Genomic DNA, 21,016 nt, shown 5'->3' on the forward strand with positions numbered 1-21,016 from the left:
TGGGGGTGAGGGATGGGGGAGGCGGAGGAACAGGGAGCCTGAGGAGAGAATTAAAGGCCCGGAACAATTGGCGAGGGTGACAGGCATGGATGTCAATGAGGGAAGAAAAGTAGTTTTGCCTGGCAGAGGAGAGGGCAGAGTTAAGGCAGGAAAGGATAAAGTTGAAATGGAAAAGGTTGGCTTGGTGCTTGGACCTTCGCCAGCAGCACTCAGCAGCTCAAGCATAAGAGCGAAGAAGGCGGGCAGAGGCAGAGACCCCAGGCTGTGGGTTAGTGGAGCGAGAACGGCGGAGGGAAAGGGGGATGAGTGAGTTGAGATGAGTAGAGAGGGTGGAGTTGAGCGAGGTAACCTGATCATCAGAGTGGGAAGAAAGGATAGGGAGGCAAGGTGGGGAGAGATGTTTTTGGAGAGATGGATAGGATCAAGAGAGCGGAGGTCTCTGTGGGGGGAGTAATACAGATTTTCAGGGGGAGAGAGTGTGAGAGAGGAGGCAGGTGAGAAGGTTGTGGTCCGAGAGAGGGATTTCAGAGTTGGTGAGGGAGGAGATAGTGCAGCGGTAGGAGATGATGAGATCGAGGGTGTGACCAAGTTGGTGAGTAGGCGAAATGTGGTGGAGCAGGAGGTTGGCAGAGTTGAGAAGCAATAACAGGTGGGTGGCAGAGGAGTCACTGGGTACATCCATGTGGATGTTAAAGTCTCCGAGAATCAGAGTAGGAAGAGAGAAGGAGAGAAGGAAGGTGAGAAAGGGGTCAAGGTGGTTGAAGAAGTGGGAGCTGGGACCAGGAGGGTGGTAGATAACGGTTACAAGAATCTGGAGGGAGTGGTAGAAGCGGATGATATGGCCATCAAAGGAAGGGAAGGAGAGGGAAGGGGGAGGAGAGATAGTGCGGAAGTGGCATCGGGGTGAGGGAAGGAAGCCAATGCCTCATCCCTTTCTGGTGAGTTGGGAGAGTGGGAGAAAGAGAGGCCTACCCTGGAGAGTGCAGCGGAGGAGAACGTGTCTTCAGGAGTGAGCCAGGTCTCCGTAAGGGTGAGGAGGAGGAGAGAGCAGGAAAGGAAAAGGTCAAGGATGAAAGGTAGTTTACCTGTAATGGAGGAGGGATTCCAGAGGCCACACTTTAAAGTAGTTGTGGGTGCAGTGGTGGAAGGGGGGGGGGTTTGGATGGAAATGAGATGGCAGGGCCCTGGATGAGCAGTGGGGGATGAGGGGTGGCGGTGGGATTGGAGGACTGGGATGGGGGACTGGGACTGGGGTGGGAAGAGGGAAGGAGGGAGAGGGGAGGAGGCGGTTTGGTGGGGAGGAGCATGGGGGTGGGGGAAGAGGGGAGGCACTGGTAAAGTGGAGTTCTAGGGTGGGGGAGGGGAGGAAGGGAGGAGGCAGAGGAGAGAGCAGGAAAGAGCTGGGCAAGAGAGGGGAAAGGGAAGGAGAGAATTGGGAGGGGCAGATGGGAGGAGGGGAGGTGGAAGGACATGGTGAGGTCAGAGAGGTAGGTGCCAGCACTGAGAACGATTAACAATAACATGCGAAAGTGGTAATATAGTAACATGATACAATAAAATATTATTAATAGCAGGTGATGACCAGGATCGGGTGTTGACTTGACTAAGGGTCGATCTGATCAAAATCAAAATCAAAAGGCTAGAGGCAAGGAGAGTCCTGGGGCTCATGGTCCAAATGTCTCTGAGGCAGTGGGGGGAGCCCTGAGGATGTCCGAAGTGGGTTGTGGGCGCAGGTGGCAGCTAAGGTAACACAGTGAGAACAAGGGCATTGTTGGCCGGGGATGGGGAAGGGGAAGTGGGGGCGGGGGAAATGTATCACCTCACAGGAGAGGAGGGAGTGAGGGCTTCCCAAAGGATGACTGCTTCCAGGCAGAGTGGGTGGAGGGCAGTTGGGGATGTTATGCCTAATGGCTGGGGGAGGTGGGCAGCAGGGGAGCACAATGTCCCAAGGCCCAGGGGTGGGAGGATCAGGGGAGCAATGTCCCACGACTCTGGGGAAGGGTGGTGCTGGGGAGAACAGAGTCCTGCAGATCGGGTTTGCTACCAGGACGGGCTACGAGGGTCAGGGAAAGTTGTGGGGAGGTCTGGGAGCTACTCATGGATCTGGTGGCTGTGGGCCCTGCAGTGGCGTGTCGGGGCGGAGGGGGAAATCCTCAGTGTCGGAGTCCTTGAGTGGGGGTGCAGAAGTCCATTTTGGAGAGCTGACCATAAGCCCAGGGGCAGAGATCCCGAGTCCATGTGGCGGTGGATTCAGCCGGGAGTAAGGGGACCGGCAGTCCAAGGCGCAGCTCCAAGGGAGTGGAGATCCCGAGTCCATGAGGTGGCAGATTCAGCTGGGAAAATGGGGATTAATACTGTGAGTTCCATGTGGGACACAGACTGTGTCAAACTGGTTAGCTCGCATCTACCCCAGAGCTTAGAACTGTGCCTGGCACATAATAAGCACACAACAAAATACCATAAAAAAGGTTAATCAGGCCAAATAGAGTCACCAGTTTCTCCTTTCCCTCAAATAGTTTCCCGATAGCTCCCAACACGTCTCCCTCCTAACTCTTCAAAGCTGCCTTTCTTTTCCACTTGATTATCCCTCTCCTCCATGTCCCTTTTTATTTGTGATGAAATACATGTCTGCTAATTCTCTGACGCCATGTAAATACATTAAGGTAGTTATATATCTCACAATTGATGGAGTACTAAATTTGGGGTAATTTTGGAAAAAGTAGAGTATGCAACCTTAGTTCAGGGGCCGATTCTCCATTTATAACACTGTTGCTATGGGAAAATTGGTTTTACCCTTACAAGATTTTGACTCAAAGGTGCAATTTTCAGGATTGATCTTGACATAGGTCTGAGGACTGCCTGATCCTTGGTTTTATATTTGGTTTGATATTTTGTTATTCTGGCACACTGTAGGATCTTGCATGGGTTATTTACTCCCTCCAGGGATATAATGATACCTGCTCTCTACCTGAGGGACAGTGCAAGAGTAAGGAAATCATTTATATCAAACTCCTGAGCTTTTATCAAGAATGATACCCTGAACATTCATTAACCTAAGAAGATAAAATAGAGAGACGACAAAGCTGTCAACATCAATCAATCAGTCAATCAACCATATTTATTAAATGCTTACCGTGGGCAGAACAGTGTACTAAGCACTTGGGAGAGTACAGTATAACAGAGTTGGAGGACATGTTTCTTACCCCCAATGGGTTTACAGGCTAAAAGGGTAATACAGACATTAATATAAACAAATAAATTACAGATATGTACAGAAGTCCTATGGGACTAAGGAAGGAGTGAATAAAAGATGCAAATCCAAGTTGCAGAAGGGAGTGGGAGAAGATGAAATGAGGGTTAGCTGGGGAAGGCCTCTTGCAGGAGATATGCTTTGAAATATTATTGTTATCAAACCTGATGAATGCTGACATACAAATGAATGTTGAGCAAAATCTTCATTTTCTGAACTTCCCTCAGGAGAAATGCATTAAACAATCAGATGTGATCAGTGAAGTCCATTGGGAGGCAGCATGGCTTAGTGCTTACCCAGGTTCCAGGCCTGGCACTACCTCTTGTAGGCCAGTCACATAACTTCTTTGTGCCTCAGTTCCTTTATCTGTAGAATAGGGCTAAAATACCTGTTCATCCTCTCACTTAGACTCAGTCTCATGTGGGACAGGGTAATGCCCCATCTAACCATGTATCTGTCTGGGTGCTTGGCCCACAATAAACCTGCAATAAATACCATCTTACTGCTGCTATTGCTGGCATCCAGGACACTGGGCAAGGGTGTGGGTGGCTCTGGGCAAACCATCATTACTATTGGAAAATTAACCCAAAGTACATGTCCTGCTGACAGTGGGTTGCCCTCTCCATTATCCCGGGGTCATTTTTCTACAGAAACTTTCAGGACATGTTCCCCACTCCTCAAAAAATGCCAATAGTTGCCCAACCACTTCTGTATCAAACAAAAACTCCTCACCACGGGCTTTAAAGCATTCAATCACCTTGCCCCCTCCTCACTACTCTCCTCCTACAACCCAACCCTCACCCTCTGCTCCTCTAATGCCAACCTTCTCACTCTGCTTCCATTTCATCTATCTCACCCCCAGTCCCTCTCCCATGTCATGCCTCTGGCCTGTGATGCCTTCCCTTCTCAAATCCGACAAACAATTACTCTCCCCGCCCCCTTCAAAGTTTTACTGAAGGCAAATCTCCAAAAGGCCTTCCCTGACTAAGGTCTCCTTTCCTCTTCTCCCACTCCCTTCTACATCACACTGTCTTGTTTCCTTTTATTCTCCCCCCTCCCAGCCCCACAGCACTTATGTATATATTTGTAATTTATTTATTTATATTAACATCTGTCTCCCCATCTAGACTGTAAACTCATTGTAGGCAGGGAATATATCTGTTAATTGTTGTATTATACACTCCCAAGCACTTAGTAAAGCACTTTGCACACAGTAAGCACTCAATAAATATCATTGAATCAATAATAATAATAACAACAATAAATGATGGTATTTGTTAAGCGCTTACTATGTGTCAAGCATTGTTCTAAGCACTGGGGTAGATACAAGCTAATCAGGTTGAACACAGTCCATGTCCCACAAGGGATTCATGATCTTAATCCCCATTATACAGATGAAAGAACTGAGGCCCAGAGAAGCTAAGTGACTTGTCCAAGGTCACATAGCAGACAAGTGGCAGAGTCAGAATTAGAACCCAGGACTTAGAAGAGAATTCATGACCATGAATAGGAGAGCTTCTCTGAAGACCTGGACAATGCCATCAAGATTGTCTTGCAGAAGGACAAATTAATTATTCTGATTGTTGAGGGCAAAATGGTACAGCAGCTACACTTCATTCCCTCTCAGTCAGAGCAACAGACCACTGCTCCTCCGCTGGTTGGTGGCAGTGAGGGAAGGTCAGGTTCTGTGGGCTTCTCACTCTAATCCAAGAGAGATTTACCTTTCAGAGGATATGGATATTGAGCAGCTACGACTACAAGAACTGCCCTCATAAGCATTATTAAATTTATCAAAAGAAAAGAAGGCTCTATAAAACAGTAATCCCCTTTTAGAGGATAAACTTCTGGAGGGAAGGAAAGATGTTTTGGGATTAGTATAAATGTGTTGAAAGATATTAACTAAGAGTGATAAAAATGGTGCAGGAGCAAGAAACTGGCCTCTGTGATACTTGTGTTAACGGAATATTCATTGTCTAATTTATTCAGAAAGTAAGTAGGTAATGTTTAGGCAATGATTTCTTTGGCTCTGACAAGCAGATGGCTAGAGTTACTTAACCATCCTTCAGTTCAGTCCCTTTAAAATAAAAGACAGGAAGAGCAAAACAATAAGTTTTCTTTCACCCTAGAGGCACCTGTTGTTCTTCAGGTTGACACCACTTGAAGGTAGTGTGCACCTTTTGTATATATTGTTATTCCTGTTTAGAGGTAAATAAATAAAGCCTTAATAGAGTCAATGCGGGTCTTTCCTACAGCAGCGAACTGCACTCATTCCCTGTCTTTCCAGGGTACAGGGCATGTACAGCTTCTGGATGCTTCCAACAATGGGTAGAATCCGTTCTGAAACTGTGTGGCCAAGTGTTGCTGACCAGGATGGGTTAGAGCGCTCAAAGGCCTGTGGCTGCTATGCTTTAGAAAAATAATTGTCGGTCTTCTCCAGAAATTAATTCAACAATTGTACCCTCGCCCAAGCCAGGAAATTCGGATCCACAATAGTTTTAAATTACAGAAATGGTAAAATGTATGTGATCGTTTTCAGGTGAAGTCTCACCCCCACTGATCTTTTGATTTGGGTTGTCGCAGGTTTAATCCAGACTGGCACTTTGGGATTGAGGAATATCGAGTCTATATGAATATCGACTCTACATGTCCGAATTCAAATTTCTGCGAGGACGAGAAGGAGGTAGGATTTCAGCACCGCAGCAGCAGTGGTCGCCGCAATCGGACTGGAATCTTTGAAATGGCTCGCAGTCTCAGAAGGCGTTTCTGGCAGAGAGGGGTGGTGGTTTAGCGGCTGCTGTCAGCCTGTCAGCGAGTGTGCAGCAACTGCAAGCTGAGCTCGGGCCTAGCCTGCCCTCTCCAACCTTCCCATCGCCTGGGGGTATTCCTTCAGCTGTAGTGCTGGGAGGGAGAGCTGGGGAATGCCTGGTGCCAGGACTTTACCTCGGTACCCAGTGATGGTTGAGGGAGAGAGGAAGGACAGGGGACCCATTCACTGAGGGAGAGATTAACTCCCAGAGCAGGTAGGGAGCGGGAGAGGAAAGAGAGGGGAGGTTGGGGGGGGTGAAGAGAGGTGGGGAAGAGGGGAGATGGGATGGAGAGGGAGGAAGGGAGATAATAATAATAATGTTGGTATTTGTTAAGCGCTTACTATGTGCCGAGCACTGTTCTAAGCTCTGGGGTAGATACAGGGTAATCAGGTTGTCCCACGTGAGGCTCACAGTTAATCCCCATTTTACAGATGAGGTAACTGAGGCACAGAAAAGTTAAGTGACTTGCCCACAGTCACACAGCTGACAAGTAGCAGAGCCGGTATTCGAACTCATGACCTCTGACTCCCAAGCCCCTGCTCTTTCCATTGAGCCACGCTGCTTCTCAGGGAGAGGTTAGGAGGAGGGGAGACGGAGGGGAGAGGGTGGGCGGAGGAGAGATGGGGAGAGAAGAGGGGAAAGGGAGGGGAGTGGGGAGGTGGAGGGGATAGGCTGAGAGGAGGAGGAGGGGAGGAGAGGTGGAGACAGATGGAGAGAGGTTGGGAGGAGGGAAGTTGGGAAGAAAAGATAGGAAGGAGAGGCGAGACTTGGGGAGATGGGGACGAGAGGTAAGAAAAGGGGAGGAGAGGAGGGGATATGGGGAAGAGGGGAGACACAGGAAGATGAGAAGGCGAAGAGAGGCCAGGAAAGATGGAGAGGAGAAAAGAGGAGAAGATGAGGGGAGATTGAAGGAGGGGTGGAGATGAGGAGGGAGGAGGGAGAAGGAGGAATGGGGTGAGGCTGAGTGCACTGGCTCGGGGGGGGGGGAGACGTCGAGGGGGGGGCTGGCAATTCTGCGAAGCTCCGTTGCGGAGCTGGCTAGAGCCCTTTCCACCGTGGTTGCGTCCTCGGGTAGCCCGGCCCCGAGGCTTGGCCCGACCTGCTGCCCTCCTCTACCTCCTCTGGCTCACTAGGTCGACCCCAGAGATACCTGTCGCTGTACCCGAACCGGCGTTGGGAGTGGGCCAGGATGGAGAAGCCCTCCTAAGGAGGGGGCTCCCCTACCCCCGACCCCCCACCCACCCCCCCAGGCTTGGGGGCTGGGCAGGGAGGGGCACCGGGGGAGAAGACAGGGAGGGGGCGGCAAGGTAGATGGGGGAAGGAGAGGGGTGGGGGCCAGTGGAGGAGGGGAGGGAGCAGGGGGGTGGGGGAAGGGTTGGGGCCAGCAGGAGAGGGGCGAGGGGAAGGGTTACCTGGCAGGAGGAAGGGGAGCACGGGGGGGGGCACAACAGGGGTCGGGGGGAGGAGAAGGGACGGTGCCAGCGGAGGAAGGGCAGGAGTCAGAAGGAGAGGCCTAGGGAGGGCGAGGTAGAAAGGCAGGGGAAAGGGAGGGGCAAGGAGGGGTAGGGAGGGGCAAAGGGGGGCAGGGAGGGGCAGGGAGGGGCGGGGACATGAGTGGTCCTGGCCCCAGGCTGTCCGGGGTCCCGGCGGGCCCCTTCTCGGCCCTGCCCGCGCTGTGAGGGAGGGGCGGCACCATGGACCCGTGGGAGGCGAGCCTGGCCGGCGAGCCTGGCCTGGCCGGTGGGCATCATCGTCGTGTCTCTGCTGTCAAACGTCCTGGTGCTGATCTGCTTTGTGCGCAGCGCCGACCTCCGCCGGCAGGTGCCGAGGCTCTTCATCCTTAACCTGACCTACTGCAACACTCTGGTGACCGTGGTGAACATGCCCCTGACCCTGGTCGGGGTCCTCTCTCGGCAGCAGCCCGCCGGAGACCAGCTTTGCCGCGCCGTGGGCTTCCTGGAGACCTTCCTAACCACTAACTCCATGCTGAGCATGGCCGCCCTGAGCCTTGACTGCTGGGTCGCCGTGGCCTTGCCACTGCGCTACCATGCCAAGATGCGTCCCCGCGATGCAGTGGCCATCCTGGGCTACACGTGGCTGCACTCATTCTGCTTCCCCGCAGCCGCCGCCGCCCGCTCCTGGCTGGGCTTCAACCAGCTCTATGCCTCCTGCACCCTGGGCATCAAGCGGGCAGTGGAGCGTGCCGCCTTCGGGGTCTTCACCGGGCTCGTCCCTGCCTTCAGCTTCCTCCTCTACCTGGTTGTCCTGTGCTTCACCTCCCTCAAGGTGCCCAAGGCAGCCCGCTTCCATTGCAAGTGCATCAACGTGATCACCATGCAGACCCTCGTGCTGCTGGTGGATATCCACCCTAGGTGAGGGGTCGCAGGGGACTGTGCCAGGGCTGGGGAGTGGGGAGAAGACCTACAACCTCCTTAAGAGGAAACTCTTTGCTTTCCTGAGGAGAGGCAAAGGCGCTGGAAAGGCAGAATCACATTTTGCACGTTGCTAGACAGACGGTTAGACCCCACACTACGTGAAACTGTTCACGGTAGAGCACCGTTTTCCTGGTATGGCGCGGGGGGTGGGGGAGAAAGGGGGGGGCGAGCAGGGCGGTCCTGGGTGGAGGTAGAAAGGGAGATGAAGAGAGCCAATAAGAGGCCACCCTACAGCCTATTTCCTCTCAAGTGAAACAAACTATTGAAAGGTCCCAAATGAATTTCTGGATCCAACCTCACCCTTTAGTCCCCCTTGAGATAAGGAAGAGCCACTGGAACTGGAGCTGACTAGAGCTCTTTTGCTGTCCAGTTCCTAAAGAGGGCCAGGGTGATCATTTTTCCAGTCTTGCAGCAGTGAGCATCATGAACTAAATAGCTCCAAGGGCAAGGGAAAGCACAGCGGAGAGGTGGGAGCTAGGAAATACCTCACCAGAAGAGCTACATTACTTCATATGTAACTAGGAAGAAGTAAAGGTATGCACTCCACTGACAAAGACATCAGGAATTTTAGTGTGTCCTGAGCTCACTCTGTGTGCGACTGCTGATATGTAAAGTTGGAAACATAAACATTATTAACCCACACCATCTGAACTCATGTTTATGCTGCCATCGTCTTGGGGAACAGGTGGAAATCAAGTGATTTCTTTCTTACCCGTGTAATTAGTGATGCCATTGCTGTTTGCCACCTGAACCCCCATTTAGAATTTATGTGTGTATATTTTCATAATGCAATTTTAAAATACACCAGTCTCCCCTACAAATAATCCTGAAGCTGCTTATTGAGCTTTTCTTTACCCATAAAGGATCTTATTTTAACAAGTAGCACATGCTCAGGACCCTTTGCCTCAATTATGAGCTATAAAACTGGGTATTATAAGATGAAGTATATTGTACTTTTTTAAAATGTTCACTCCTGTAAAAATGAGAAATAGAAAAAAGGAATCTACCACATTCCACCAACAAAACTTTACTTGGAAATGGAATCTCATTTTCTTTATTCTTCAGGTATTTGAATTTAATTACTAGGATCTTACTAAATGCCTATTTCCTTTCTCATTTTACAACAGGAGAAATCAATACACAAAATAAATGTCTTCGGTCCCACTGGGATTCTTTGTCATATCTGGGAATAGAGCTTCAACTCATTGTGGCACACTATCACCACAGAAAGAAGGTTAAGTTCTACACCATTGCAGTTACTGGGCCTGATTTTACAAGTAGAGTCAATTGCTCATATTTTGGTAATGCTTTGAGATTTTCAAATGAGTGGGATAACTCTAGCTAAATTACTCTTTTCCATTCACTGAACTAATTGAAGTCTAAGGCAAACAGAGCTATTCTACTCCATAGCCTCAGAGGAGAAAAATGAGCAATATTTCCATAGAATAACACAATAACTTCATAGATTCCAAAAGTTACAATTTCAAGTTCTAACCTTATATCACAAATTTTCCTCCTCCTCTTTCTCATTTTCCATTTCATCTTCTGAAAATGTGAAAACATAACCATGTGGGTAGATTAATTCACTGAGGGCTAGGGAGAGTACCCTAGAAGTAAAATACACAGTCTCCAGAATCTTCTCTCCTTTCCACTTTTCTTTTTCTTTCTCTCTCTTTTTTTAAGTGGTTAAGCACTTACTACATACCAGGCACTGTAATAAGCATTGGGGTAGATATAAGCTAATCAGGTTGGGCATAGTCCATGTTCCACATGGGGCTCACAGTCTTAATCCCTATTTTACAGATGAGAGACCTGAGGCCCATACAAGTTCAGTGACTTACCCAAGGGCACACAGCAGATAAGTGGCAGAGCTAAATTAGAACCCAGGTCTTCTGACACCCAGACCACACTGCTGTTCTTTCTCTCTCTTCCCCAATTTCTCCTTCTATCAGTAAATCAACCAATCAATTGTATTTATGGAGTGTTTACTATGGGCAGAGTTGGCAGAAACATTCCCTGCCCAAAAGGAGTTTATAGTCTAGAGGGGGATACAGACATAAATAAAAATAATGATAATAATGGTATCTGTTAAGCATTTACTATCTGCCAGGCATCGTTCTAAGTGCTGGAATAGATACAAGATAATCAGTTTGGACATAGTCCTTGTCTCACATAGGGCTCACAGTCTTAATCCCCATTTTACAGATGAGGGAATTGAGGCACAGAGAAGTTAAGTGACTTGCCCAAGGTCACGCCGCAGACAAGTGGCAGAACCAGAATTAGAATCCAACTCCTAACTCCCAGGCCTATGGTCTATCCCCTAGGCCATGCTGCTTCTTGCTGCAGGGCTGAGAAAGAGTGAATAAAGGGTGCAAAACTGAGTACAAGGGTGACACAGAAGGGAGTGGGTGAAGAGGAAATGAGGAGCTTAGTCAGAGAAGTCCTCTTGGAGGAAATGTACTTTTACTAAGGCTTTGAAGGTGGGGAGAGTGATCACCTGTGGGATATGAAGAGGGAGAGATTCCAGGCTAGAGGCAGGAAATGGTTAAGACAGAGGTGGGATTCTCTTTTCCTCCTCCTTTATTTTCTTCTCTTTTCATTTCCCTCTTTTGAATATTCCCTTCTCCCATTTTCTTCCTCACTCCATCAATACCCTCTCCAAGATCATCCCTCAAAATGAAAAGTTGGCCCATCTTTATGTGTAGAATTTCCAGACATTTTTCATTCCCTAATGGTCATTCATTCATTCATTCATTCATTCAATCATATTTATTGAGCATTTACTATGTGCAGATCACTGTACTAAGCGCTTGGAATGTGCAATTCAGCAGTAGATAGAGACTAGCCCTGCCCAACAACGGGCTCACAGTCTAAATGGGGGAGACAGACAACAAAACAAAACAAGTTGTCAGGTGTCAATACCATCAAGATAAATAGAATCTTAGATATATACATGTTATTAATAAAATAGAGTAAAAAATAATATATACAAATATGCACAAGTGCTGTGGGGAGGGGAAGGGGGAAGAGCAGAGGGAGGGGCATCTTTCCAAAACCTTTCTCTATTTCTTTCAACTGTCCCTTTCCCAGCATCTTCTAGCATCCCCCTGGTTTGTTATCTCTCCAGGGTCTCTTAGCACACCCCTGACAGTAATCATCCCACTGGTAGATTTCCTGGAGGGCCAAACAGGCCCTGAGTTCAAGGTAGCCAATTTTGTCCCTGCCATCCTAGATGTTTGCCTCTCAGTGGGTCTGTCCCAAGCAGTCTGTCTCAGAGCCTCTGTTTACCACCTCTTCCCTCTTTCCTACACTCACAATTTTAAAAATCCATATCAACCCCAACCTTTGTCAGTGAGGTCTATAACAAAATGGCTAAGATTTAAATCTCACAGAGTTGGAGCTTTTAATAGAATTACTCTGACCTTTATCTCTAGCCTCTTTGCTCTTATCATAGGACTTGTTAAAGGCTATGAATTTGAGTTAGCATTAAACAGCCACATTTTCTGCAATTTAAAAGGCCATAGAACCTTTTAAAATTCCTAAACTCTGGGTTAAAAGGCTAGAGGTGGATAACACTGAGATGAGGTTTAACTTTCTTTCCCCTCAGGCTGTTTCTGTGGCTACAACATCACTGAAACCTGATTATTCCCAATATTTATTATTCCTCTGTCCTTCAACTTGATTGGACATGCCAATTAATTCTACCCAATATTGAAGTGCTCATATGATTAACTTATTGACAGTGGGTAAGCACCAAAGCACCAGTCCTTACCGTCCCCAGCAAAGTGGAATGGCATGTGGGTAAAATCATTTGGATGTCTGAATTAAAAAAAAAACCACTTTAAGTAAAAACAATCATTAAAATTTTTTTTTTTCTGTTGGACTGTTTACAATGGGTGAATTCTCCCTTCATTTTACTTATCCATCCTTTTGGGGAAATTGTTATTTAAGCACATCAGAATTAATTTACTTTCAGCTAATTGTGGCATCTAATAAGCATCTGATTTTAATCTCCTTGCAACGACAGGTGCAAAATTGCCAGAAAATTTTAAACTATGGAGGGAAAGCCAGAAATTTTCAGGAAATATATGCAGTACATATTCTCTTCTCAGATCTAAGTAAATTTTATGATTTTAATATGAGAATTTGTTATGTATGACATACACAAAATTGTAATTAAATCAAATTAGTTAAAATAATAAAATAAAGGTGTATCTGTGAGGAGAATAAGTATTGGTAATAAACCAAACTTCAATAACAATCCTAAAAATTTTCCAGTTCCTATGCCTTCTCCAGTCCTTGTGGTTAATGTGTTATTATTTCAGTCCCCTACCCCTGCTAGTCACTTACAGAAATTTTGCAGAAGAAATCAACAGGATTTAGCAATGGACTGAATGTGAGAGTTGAAAGAAAGTGAGGAGTCAAAGATAATAGCTCAGTTTAGGGCTTCAGAGACAAAAAGAAGTGTTGTCTAGTGGATATATCATGGGCCTGGGAGTCAGAAAGACCTGGGTTCTAATGCCAGCTCTGCCACTTGTCTATGTGACCTTGGGCAAGTCACTTCACTTCTCTATGACTTGGTTTCCTTATCTGTGAAGGGATTAAGACTGAGAGCCCCAGATGGGATAGGACCACGTTCAAACTGATTAGCTTCTATCTATCCCAGAGTTTACTACAGTGCGTGGCACATAGTAAGTGCTTAACAAATGCTATTAAAAAAGTGGATGGACAGCCAATGGAGGAGTTTGAAGAGAAGCAGTGGAGGAATGAGAATCAGGTGGACTAGTGGAAAGACCATGGATCTGGGAGTCAGAGAAGGTAGGTTTTAATCCCAGCTCTGCCATTTTTCTTTTCATGATACTTGTGAAGTGGTTACAGTGTACCAGGCATTGTTCTAAGCACTGGGTTAGATGCAAGCTAATCAGATTGGATTACCTTGTCCCATCTATGTCCCATTTATGGTTCACGGTCTAAGTGACTTGCCCAAGGTCACACAGCAGACAGGTGGTGGAGCAAGGATTAGAACACCAGTCTTTTTGTCTTCCAGGCCCTTTCTCTATCCCCTAATCCATGCTGCTTCTCAAGTGAGGCACTTGCCTGCTATGTATGACTTTGAGGAAGTCATTCAATTTTTCTGTGCCTCAGTTACTTTATGTGTAAAATGGGGATTGAGACTGTGAGCCCCTTGTGGGACATGGACTGTGTACATCCTGATTATCTTATATCTATCGCAGCACTTAGTACAGTGCATGGCACATACTAAGTTTTTAACAAATACCATAAAAAAGTCAGAAGATATGTACAGAATGATTATTTTAGATAATAATAACTGTGGTATTTGTTAAGTGCTTACTGTGTTCTAGGCATTGTACTAAGCCCTGGAGTGGATACAAGCAAATCAGGTTGGATACAGTCTCTGTCCCATATGGGGATCACAATCTTAATCCCCATTTTACAGATGAGGTAATTGAGGCTTAGAGAAGTGAGGTGACTTGCCCAAGGTTACACAGCAGACAAGTGGCAGAGCCAGGATTAGAATCCAGGTCCTTCTGACACCCAAGCTCATGGTCTATCCAGTAGGCCATGCTGCTTCTCTCTGCTGATCCATGCATCAGAATAAAATATTGATTGGAAAGGAGAGAAGCGGGATGCAGGCAGGTCAGTGAGGAGACTGATGTGGAAGTCAAGATGGGATATGATGAATGCTTGGAACATCATGGTAGCAATTTGGATGCAAAGCAAGGATTGATTTTGGAGATGTCAAGATAGCACTCATTTGCTGACTGTATCTGTGGGTTGAGGGAGAGAGAGAAGTCAAGGATAATGCCAAGGCTGCAGACCTGTGAGCCAGGCAGGATGGTGGTGTTTTCAACAGTGATGGGAAGGTTAGGAATAGGTGAGTATTCGGTTGGGAAAGTAAGGAGTTCAATTTTGCATATGTTGAGTTTGAGATGTTATTGAGGAATCCAAGTAGAAATATTGTAAAGGTAGGAGAAAAATGTAAGATTGCAGAAAAGTAGGGAGGTCAGGACAGGAGAGATAGGTTTGGGAGTTATCCATGAAGAGATAGTAGTTGAAGTCATGTGAATGGATGAATTCCCTAAGGGAGTATATGTTAAATGGAGGGGAGAAGGGGATTTATATCTGAGCCTTGAGGGATCCCCACAGTTAGGGTGCAAGGAGCAGAGGAGGATCCAGTGAAAGGGACTAAGGGACTAAGAAGGAGCTACCAGAGAAGTAGGAGGGAGATCAGGAAAGGAAAGGTTAGATAGAGCTTCTAGGAGAAGGGGGTGGTCTACAACATCAATGGATGATCAGAGGGAAAAAAATTAGGATAGAATCCATTAAATTTGGCAAGAAGGATTTGTGTCCTTGGAGTGAGATGCTCCAATGCAGTAGAAGAGATAGAAGATGTATTTCAGGGGTCAAGGAAAGAGTTTGAGGAGAGTAAATGGAGGTAGTGGGTGAAAGCAATTCATTTAAGGAGTTTGAAAGGGAATGATAGGACTGAGATAGGGTAGCTAGGGGGTGCAGTGGGGTTAAAAGAGTTTCTTAAAGATAGGATATGGCAGTTGAATAATAAAATACTTGTTAAACTCTTAGTATATGCCGAGCACTGTTCTAAGCACTGGTGTAGATACAAGTTAATCAGGTTCAACACAGTCCCGGTCTCAAATGGGCTCACAGTATAAGTAGGAGGGACTAACATTTAATCTCCATTTTATTAATGGGGTAACTGAGGCACAGAGAAGTTATGTGACTTGCCCAAGGTCACACAGTGACATGTGGCAGACCTGGGCTTGGAATCTGGGTTCTATGGCTCCCAGACCCATGCTCTCTCCATTAGGCCATGTAGCTTGACGGTCAGGTGGGGGTGAAGAAGGAATGGAGCAAATGTTTTAATAAGGTACAAAGGAATTGGATGCAGATGCGGAGTAGAATTTGAAAAGAAGTAGGTGATCTCTTGAGACATGGATAGGAAGGATGAGAAAGTAGATGGAAGATTTGGTGGATGTTGATGCTGGGGAGAAAAGGAGAATATTTTAAGGAGTTCAAGACTAATGGTTTTAATCTTGTTAATGAAATACATGGTAAGGTCACCAGGAGCAAAAGATGGGAGAGGCAGGGTCAGTGGGGCTTTAAAGAGGCAGTTGAAAGTCAAAAAGAGCACAGTCATTGGGCATGGGAGTCAATAAGGAATGAGAAGTAGTGTTGCTGGATAAAGGAGAGGGTAAAATGGGAATTCAGACTGGGAGCCACACGTGGGACACAGACTGTGTCCAACCTGATTTGTTTGTTTCTACCCCAGGGGTTAGTACAGTGCCTGGCACTTTGTAAGTATTTAACAAATACCATGATTATTATAATTACTGTTATTGTTTTGTCAGTGTTTTAAGATGGGGAAGGTGATGGCCTCTCAGATATAAAGAGAGAGGGAGGGAGTTCCAGCAAGAGAGAGGTTATGAACCAAGGGATCGGTGGTAAGAAAGATGATATTGGAGCCCAATCAGATTGGAGTTCAGAGTTGCAATGTGTAGAGCCTGGGTTGGATGCATAGAGAAGAGAGTTTAGGTAGCTTAGGGACTCAGCTGATTGGGAACCTCAAAGTCAACAGTGAGGAGCTTCTGTCTGATGGATATAGAATGTGTCTGCTAATTCTGTTGCATTGTACTCTCCGAAGTGATTAGTACAGTGCTCTGCACTTAGTAAGGGCTCAATAAATATAATGGATTGATTGGTTGATGCAGAGATGGATGGGCAACCATTAGATGTTTATGAGGAGTGGGGAGATGTGCACAGAACTTTTTTTTAGAAAAAGAATCCTGGCATCAGAGTGACATAGGGACAGGAGAGGGGAGGGGCTGGAAGCAGTGAGGTCAGTGAGGAGGCTGATGCACTAGCCAAGGTGGGATATGCTAAGTGTTTGGACTAGGGTGGAAGTGGTTTGGCTGGATTGGAAGGTGTAGATTCTAAAAATAGTGTGAAGATAAAACCAACAGGATTCGGTGGCTCATTGAATATGTGGGTCTGTGAGAGAGAGTCGAGGATTGTGCCAAGGTTGTGGGCTCCTGAGACAAGGAGGATGGTGGTATTGTCTACAGTGATGGGTAAGTTGGGGAGAGGATGGGGCTTGGGTGGGAAGATGAGCAATGTGGCTTAGTGAAAAGAGCATGGGCTTGGGCATCAGAGGTTGTGGGTTCTAATCTCGGATCCACCATTTGTCAGCTGAGTAACTGGGCAAGTCACTTCACTTCTCTGGGCCTCAGTTACCTCATCTGTAAAGTGGGGATTAAAACTGTCAGCCCTGAGTGGGACAACCTGATTACCTTGAATCTACCTCAGAACTTAGAACAGTGCTTGGCACAGAGTAGAAGCAGCGAGGCTCAGTGGAAAAAGCCCAGGCTTGGGACTCAGCGGTCATGGGTTCTAATTCTGGCTCTGCTGCCTGTCAGCTGTGTGACTTTGGGCAAGTCACTTGAGTTCTCTGTGCCTCAGTTACCTCATCTGTAAAATGGGGATTAAGACTGTGAGCCCCATGTGGGACAACCAAATTGCCTTGCATATACCTCAGCGCTTAGAACAGTGCTTTGCACATAGTAAGCACTTAACAAATACCATCATTATTATCATTATTATTATAGTAAGCATTTAAGAAATACCATTATACGGAAGCGGGCGTGGCTTAGTGGAAAGTGCACAGGCTTAGGAGTCAGAGATAGTGGGTTCTAACCCCGGCTCTGCCATTTATCAGCTATGTGATTTTGGGCAAATCACTTACCTTCTCTGTGCCTCAGTAACCTCAACTGTAAAATGGGAATTAAGACTGTGACTGTTCCCGAAACGTCGTTCTAGCATTGTAACTAAACCTCGGACCACCTCATGGCAGAGTTCACCTCCATATAATAAACACGCTGTAAAATATAGGGACCGTTAAAATATAATCTGGGAAAGCGTGACATTTTCCAGATTTTACATCTGCCCTTGGATTTCACAGAAACTCTAGATGTCTTTAAATTCAAGCATTTCCAGATATTATACAGACGTGACTGGTGAAATAATAATGTTGGTATTTGTTAAGCGCTTACTATGTGCCGAGCACTGTTCTAAGCACTGGGCTAGACACAGGGTAATCAAGTTGTCCCACGTGGGGCTCACAATCTTAATCCCCATTTTACAGATGAGGTAACTGAGGCACCGAGAAGTCAAGTGACTTCCCAAACAGCTTGAGAAACCTAAATATTCTTAGGTGTGTTTCTGGTCACATTTCACTGGACTGGTTGACACGAGGCATCTTGGCGTGTGATTGTTCAATACTTATTGTAACAATTACTCGCAACACTTTAGCTTTCCCAGTTCTCCTGTCTTTCAGTAGGCCCATGATAGCACATTAGGAGAGAATCAGAGAGAATAGCAATTCCAACTCGGCCCAAGACGGCTTCTTGATGTGAGCCAACCGTTCTGAGACCCCCTTTCCTATTCTCCTACTCCCACTCTGTGTCACCCCCAGTTGCTCCCTTGATTCATTCCCGCTCCCAGCCTCATAGCACTTATGCACACTTTTGTAATTTATTTATTTATATTAATGTCTGTCTCCCCCTCTAGACCTTAAGGTCACTGTGGGAACAGAATTTATCTATTTACAGCTGTATTGTACCCTACCAAGCACTCAGTACAGTTCTCTATACACCGTAAGTGCGCAATAAATATGATGACTGACCGACTGAATATTAAATGGCCCACATGTCACCACTGAGAGTTTACAATCAAACCAGAGGTCTCGTTCCTTTTGTGATAGGAAGGTGATCATTTTTTTTTCTTTGCTGAACCATTTATTAGTATTTATGGAGTCAGCTGTATGCATCTGTTGCCCAGCATTCTGGTAACCCTGATTCTGACTGTTAGGGGAATGTCTATGACAGCAACCTCATTCTCTCCTGGTCCGTCAGTAATGGATACTGCTTTGTGCTCTATTCTACAGTCCCTTAGTTATTACACTGGAAGAGGCATGGAAGGTGTAAGTTCTGTCCATTTTAGAATTGCTGGCCATGGCGTGTTATTTAGGGTCTACTGTGGGAAACTAGACTGATTTTGCAAATAGAAAAATAAATTTGGATGAATTGAGATTTGCATAGGAGATTCGAATAGTGAAAACTAAACTCACATTTGAGCTTTGCTTTTTCCGCTTGGAAACCTCTATATAGTGACAAGAAAATCTCCTTTTTTCTACATTTTTACCTGCCTGGCCTGTCTCACTTAGCTTTCCCATTAAAATTGGAGGGTATTTGCATACTAAGACCATTTTCTCTGATAAAAAGGGGGAATGCTTAACTGTGGAGATATAAAAGAGTTTTCCCTCTGCTCCTCCCCCTCTCCCTTCCCCTCCCCTCAGCACTGTGCTCATTTGTATGTATTTTTATTACCCTATTAATTTTGTTAATGAGGTGTACATCCCCTTGATTCTATTTATTGTGATTAAGTTGTCTTGTTTTTGTCCGTCTGTCTCCCCCGATTAGACTGTAAACCCGTCAGTGGGCATGGATTGTCTCTATCTGCTGCCCAATTGTACATTCCAAGCACTTAGTACAGTGCTCTGCACATAGTAAGTTTCAGTAAATACTATTGAATGAATGAATGAATAATATAGTTGGTGAAGATTAATTTGAGATGGACATGGTTGGCCTTTTTCCTGGATTTTTGCCAACAAATGCTTTCTTTGTAAATGCACACATTAGCAGAGGAAGTGTGCTGTGGAGGTGATCCAGGGAAATAGGTTAATGATTCAAAATTGATGGAGGGACAGGAATGTAAGGGAGTTGAGTTCAGCAGAATTGAAAGAATTGAGAGCCTAGAGAGAGGTTGGATAGTGAGACCAAATGGGACATTATAATTTAGGATAATTGGAGGAGATCAAAAGATCAGAGGTCTCTCTGGGGGGGAAAAGGCAGTTTTGCAGGTAAGAGGTATGTGAGATAGAAGGTAGTTGGAAAGTGGGAATTCAGCGTTGGTGAGGTTAGAGATTGTATAGCAACTAGAGTAGATGAGCTCTAGCATGAGACCAAGTCAGTTAATGGGCAAGGTAGAGTAAAGCAGGGCATCAGCAGAGTTGAGGAGTAAGAAGAAATGAGTCATGGAAAGGTTGTCAGGAACATCCACGTGGATATTGAAGGTCAGTGTAGGGATGGGGATAGAGAGTGGGAATTTGGGAAGGGATTAAAAACAGTTCAGAAAATTTGAGGGGGTTGGGTGAGGTGGTAAATGGTGGAGTATAATGAAACTAATCTAACTGTAGGAACAGAGACCCTTCTGTTTGGAGACTCCCCCAAGATTGAGCATTTTATAGGTGGCTCCACCAAATGCTATTCCTTTTCTCAAGTCTACTAAGCCTAGGTTTCATCACTTCAAGTTAAGAGGGGGCAAGGTGAAGGAGGAGGCAAGATGGGACTCCCTCTGCTGTGGGACAGTGCCCAGAGATCACCTATTGACTCCCATTTTTCATGGGACCAGAGCCTACCAATTTAACCCAATTATGCTGGAGTTGGAAACCTGGGTGACAGATAGTTCACTTCTCCCTCTCCTCAGCCCTGCCCCCAGAAAATAAAAAAAAGCCATAGGTTTTTCATGGGGATTTACTGGCAAGCAGTAAAAAAACCTGCCAGATTCAGTCCTTGGGCAGGAGGGTTGAGGATATTTAATATTTAGTATTTATTATGAACAATAAGAAGAAGAAGAATATTGGTTAGGTGCTTATTATGTACCAAGCAGTGTAATAAGCACAGGGGTAGATAAAAGATAATCAGGTTGCATGTAGTCCTTGTCCCACATGAGGCTCGTAGTCTAAGTGGTGTGGAGGGAAAACAGGCATTTTAACATTTTATGCTTTTCTTCCCACTTGTTTGCAGCTGATTATTGGACTACTTCAGAAGTTATTGAATCTTTACCGGGATCTTTTTCTTCCAATCCAAAATCCAGTGATACTAACCAAGCTGCTCCCCATCCCACTCCAATTCCCTATGTTTCTAATATCTCTTTTGCCAGAGTTTCTGCTTTTGCTACAGAAAGAGCACTGGACTGGTAGTTAGGAGGTCTGGGAAATAGAGTGCCTGCTGTCATGAGAAGCAAGATATAGTGGGCGCTGAAAGCCCACAGTACCCACCCTCCAATGTTCAAAACTAGAGGGGATTGCATCTCTGGCATCTCCAACTCAACAGGCATTTCTTCCCACCAATCAATTCTGGCCTAGTCATGGTGAGCACTCACCAGGCAGATAAGTCAGTTGGTCAGTCGTATTTACTGAGTGCTTACTGTGTGCAGAGCACTGTAATAAGAGTTAGGTAGAGTACAATATAACTATATAGCAGACATTCCCTGCCCACAGTGAGCTTACAGTCTAGAAGGGTTGGTTGTCCACCAACCAGATCCTGCCTGGAGGAAACCAATGAGAGTAATAATAATAGTAATAATAATAATAATAATGGTATTTGCTAAACGCTTACTATGTGCAAAGTACTGTTCTAAGCACTGGA

The 21,016-nt window shown here is 46.0% G+C and overlaps 1 protein-coding gene across 1 annotated transcript in view; it reads left to right on the forward strand.

Moving 5' to 3' along the window:
• GPR26 (G protein-coupled receptor 26) overlaps positions 1–21,016 on the forward strand; it is a 122,796-nt gene that overhangs the window by 64,095 nt on the left and 37,685 nt on the right. Inside the window, 3 exon segments of the mRNA XM_029081014.1 lie at positions 5,831–5,930; positions 7,738–8,429; positions 14,394–14,399. Of these exon segments, the coding sequence (XP_028936847.1) occupies positions 5,831–5,930; positions 7,738–8,429; positions 14,394–14,399 (798 nt within the window).

The sequence above is a fragment of the Ornithorhynchus anatinus genome, chromosome 16 (genome assembly GCF_004115215.2).
Source record: "Ornithorhynchus anatinus isolate Pmale09 chromosome 16, mOrnAna1.pri.v4, whole genome shotgun sequence".
Lineage (NCBI taxonomy): Eukaryota > Metazoa > Chordata > Mammalia > Monotremata > Ornithorhynchidae > Ornithorhynchus > Ornithorhynchus anatinus.